This window comes from Pteropus vampyrus, unplaced genomic scaffold, assembly GCF_000151845.1.
Source record: "Pteropus vampyrus isolate Shadow unplaced genomic scaffold, Pvam_2.0 Scaffold564, whole genome shotgun sequence".
Lineage (NCBI taxonomy): Eukaryota > Metazoa > Chordata > Mammalia > Chiroptera > Pteropodidae > Pteropus > Pteropus vampyrus.
Window position 1 is genome coordinate 9,808 of NW_011889345.1, and position 2,142 is coordinate 11,949.

Here is a 2,142-nt window from a genome sequence, read left to right on the forward strand (position 1 = left end):
GGTGGGCCAGAACCACCCGCCAAGCCGCTCCCAGATTCGGATTCGCAGACACTGTGCGATAATAAATGTTTGTTGTGTTGAGCTGCTAAATTTTGGGGTAATTTGCGACACAGCGATAGATAATGTAAGTATTCCGCCCTCATAGAGCCACATGGAAAATAACGACTTAAATGACATGTTTTATAACACCAGTTTCTCGAAAACACGAATAAAATAGTTCAGATAGAGCCGCGCAGGCACGAGTCAGGTGCCGCTCCCAAGACTGAGGACAGGGGTCGCTGAAAGAACGTGTCACTTTGCTATTTTAAGGCGTGAATGACATTCTGAGTCGGTGACCGTCACAGACCGCACGTCGGGACTATCAGGCACTTTCTGTGCGATGGTTTTACCTGAAGTGCGTATTTTTCACAGGTTGGCCCCACGGGGATGACCATTACCTGACGCGGAGACAGCCAGAAAGGCCTGCAAAATATAAACGATACGTATTTCAAAACGACCATTTATGACACGATTACAAAATAACCAAAGGTTTTTTTTTTTTTTTAAGACGTCACAAGAGAGCAGCGTCAGCAGTAAAACAAAGTTCGTTAAGAGTTAAGAGGCAGAAACGAAAGGAGAAACTGGCAATTCTGGTAGGAAAGACGGGGAAGCACAGGTTGGCAGGTAGACGGAAGGCTGAACATCCCCTGGCTGGTGACATCCCCGCAGAGTCAGCCCAGTGCCTTACTTCTCTGGCTCAGAAATGACTTCCGTGCTCAGAAGGACCGTGTGCTTCTCACGGGGACAAGGGCTCCGCGAGCGTCCAGACGGTGTGGCCGGCAGGAGGGCGCGGAGCGCATCGGGGCGGGTCTCTGTCCCGGTGCGCACGTCGCCGGCCCCGGCGTGTCGCAGGGATCAATGTCATCGACCTGCCACAGGAGGCTGGCTGTGGCGTCACGTGAGGGGTCAGGACCGATCACCGCCGACGGCGCGTGGCGTCTTCAGCAGAGGCCTGGCAGAGGGAACGCGGTGAGGTCCCCGGTGGTGGCCTCGTGCTTATCCTCTCGGGGCCGCGTTGCTCATGGATCACCGAGCGATCGCGCGGGGGACAGAGAAGCTGAGGACGCGGGTGGAACGGGCCTCTCGAGTTCGAACATGGAAAGCTGCTCCCGGCGGGGGCCTTCGGGCGGCCCTGTCGCCCTCACGGCCCCCTCCAAGCAATGCACATTATTCCTCTCCCCATCTGCTCGTCATCTGCTTTCTGTCCTAATTGCTCCTTCGTCTCTGACCTTGTGGCCGAAGCTGTAACCGGAGCCCGGGCCCCAGGCCGTTTTTCCTCGAGGCAAAGAGGATTAGAGGACAGACCACGCGACCACAGTGACACGGGCGGTGGCCCGGGGCCGTCCTCGTGGGGGACGGTGCGAGCTCTGTTTCGGGCGCTGGAGGACCAGGCTTCCAGCGTGTACCAAGTCCGCCCCTAAGTTCACGGTCGCGGGCAGGTCCCCCACGAGGTGGGGGAGGGGTGGCGCATGGCCAGGGGTGGTCCCCGGGGCGAGGGAGCACCCGGGTCTCTGGAGGGCCACGCGCAGGTGACACGGCAACCGTCATCTCCCGCGTTCCCTTCATCCGCTTTGCTGTTTTCCGATGAGGCAGGTGCCACAAGGATTTTTATTTGCCGTCTGCACACCTGCGGGAGCTACCGAGTTTTTCTCATCGATTTTATCTTTTACTTATGATTTTTAAGAAGAATAGATATAGAGCATTTCTCTCCCACATCACTCACCATTTCCCTCCGTAGTTTTCTGAGAGGATGGCGATCATTCTTTCCACTGACCCCAGAATGGCTCGATGAATGATCACGACGTTCTTCTTATCGTCCCCGTCCCTACTGAGAAAATGGAAATTACGCGTTTAAGTGTTTTCTTAAGATTCAGTAACAACTTCATCTTCGGACCTTATATTGAAAAATTATTTTCCCGAACTACGTAAAACAATGGATTCCTCATAAATCTTTAAGGACACAATGTGACCTTTATCAGCAATAAAGGTTTTTTTCTAATTCTAATATTTTTTATAAGCCAAAAGGCAATATAATAAGTTATCTAGGAAAAAAGCAAAGTAAGACTCGCCAGGACCCAGACTTGATTTTTATGTATCATTCTC

At 53.0% G+C, this 2,142-nt stretch overlaps 1 protein-coding gene across 1 annotated transcript in view; it reads right to left on the reverse strand.

Annotated features, from left to right (window-relative positions):
* The window catches only part of LOC105308298 (probable threonine--tRNA ligase 2, cytoplasmic), a 44,188-nt gene that overhangs the window by 3,420 nt on the left and 38,626 nt on the right, over nt 1-2,142 (reverse strand). The window contains exons 19-20 of the mRNA XM_023525474.1: nt 1,763-1,867; nt 342-462 (exon numbers count right to left, since the gene is read on the reverse strand). Of these exons, the coding sequence (XP_023381242.1) occupies nt 342-462; nt 1,763-1,867 (226 nt within the window). The remainder of the gene's footprint in view (nt 1-341; nt 463-1,762; nt 1,868-2,142) is intronic.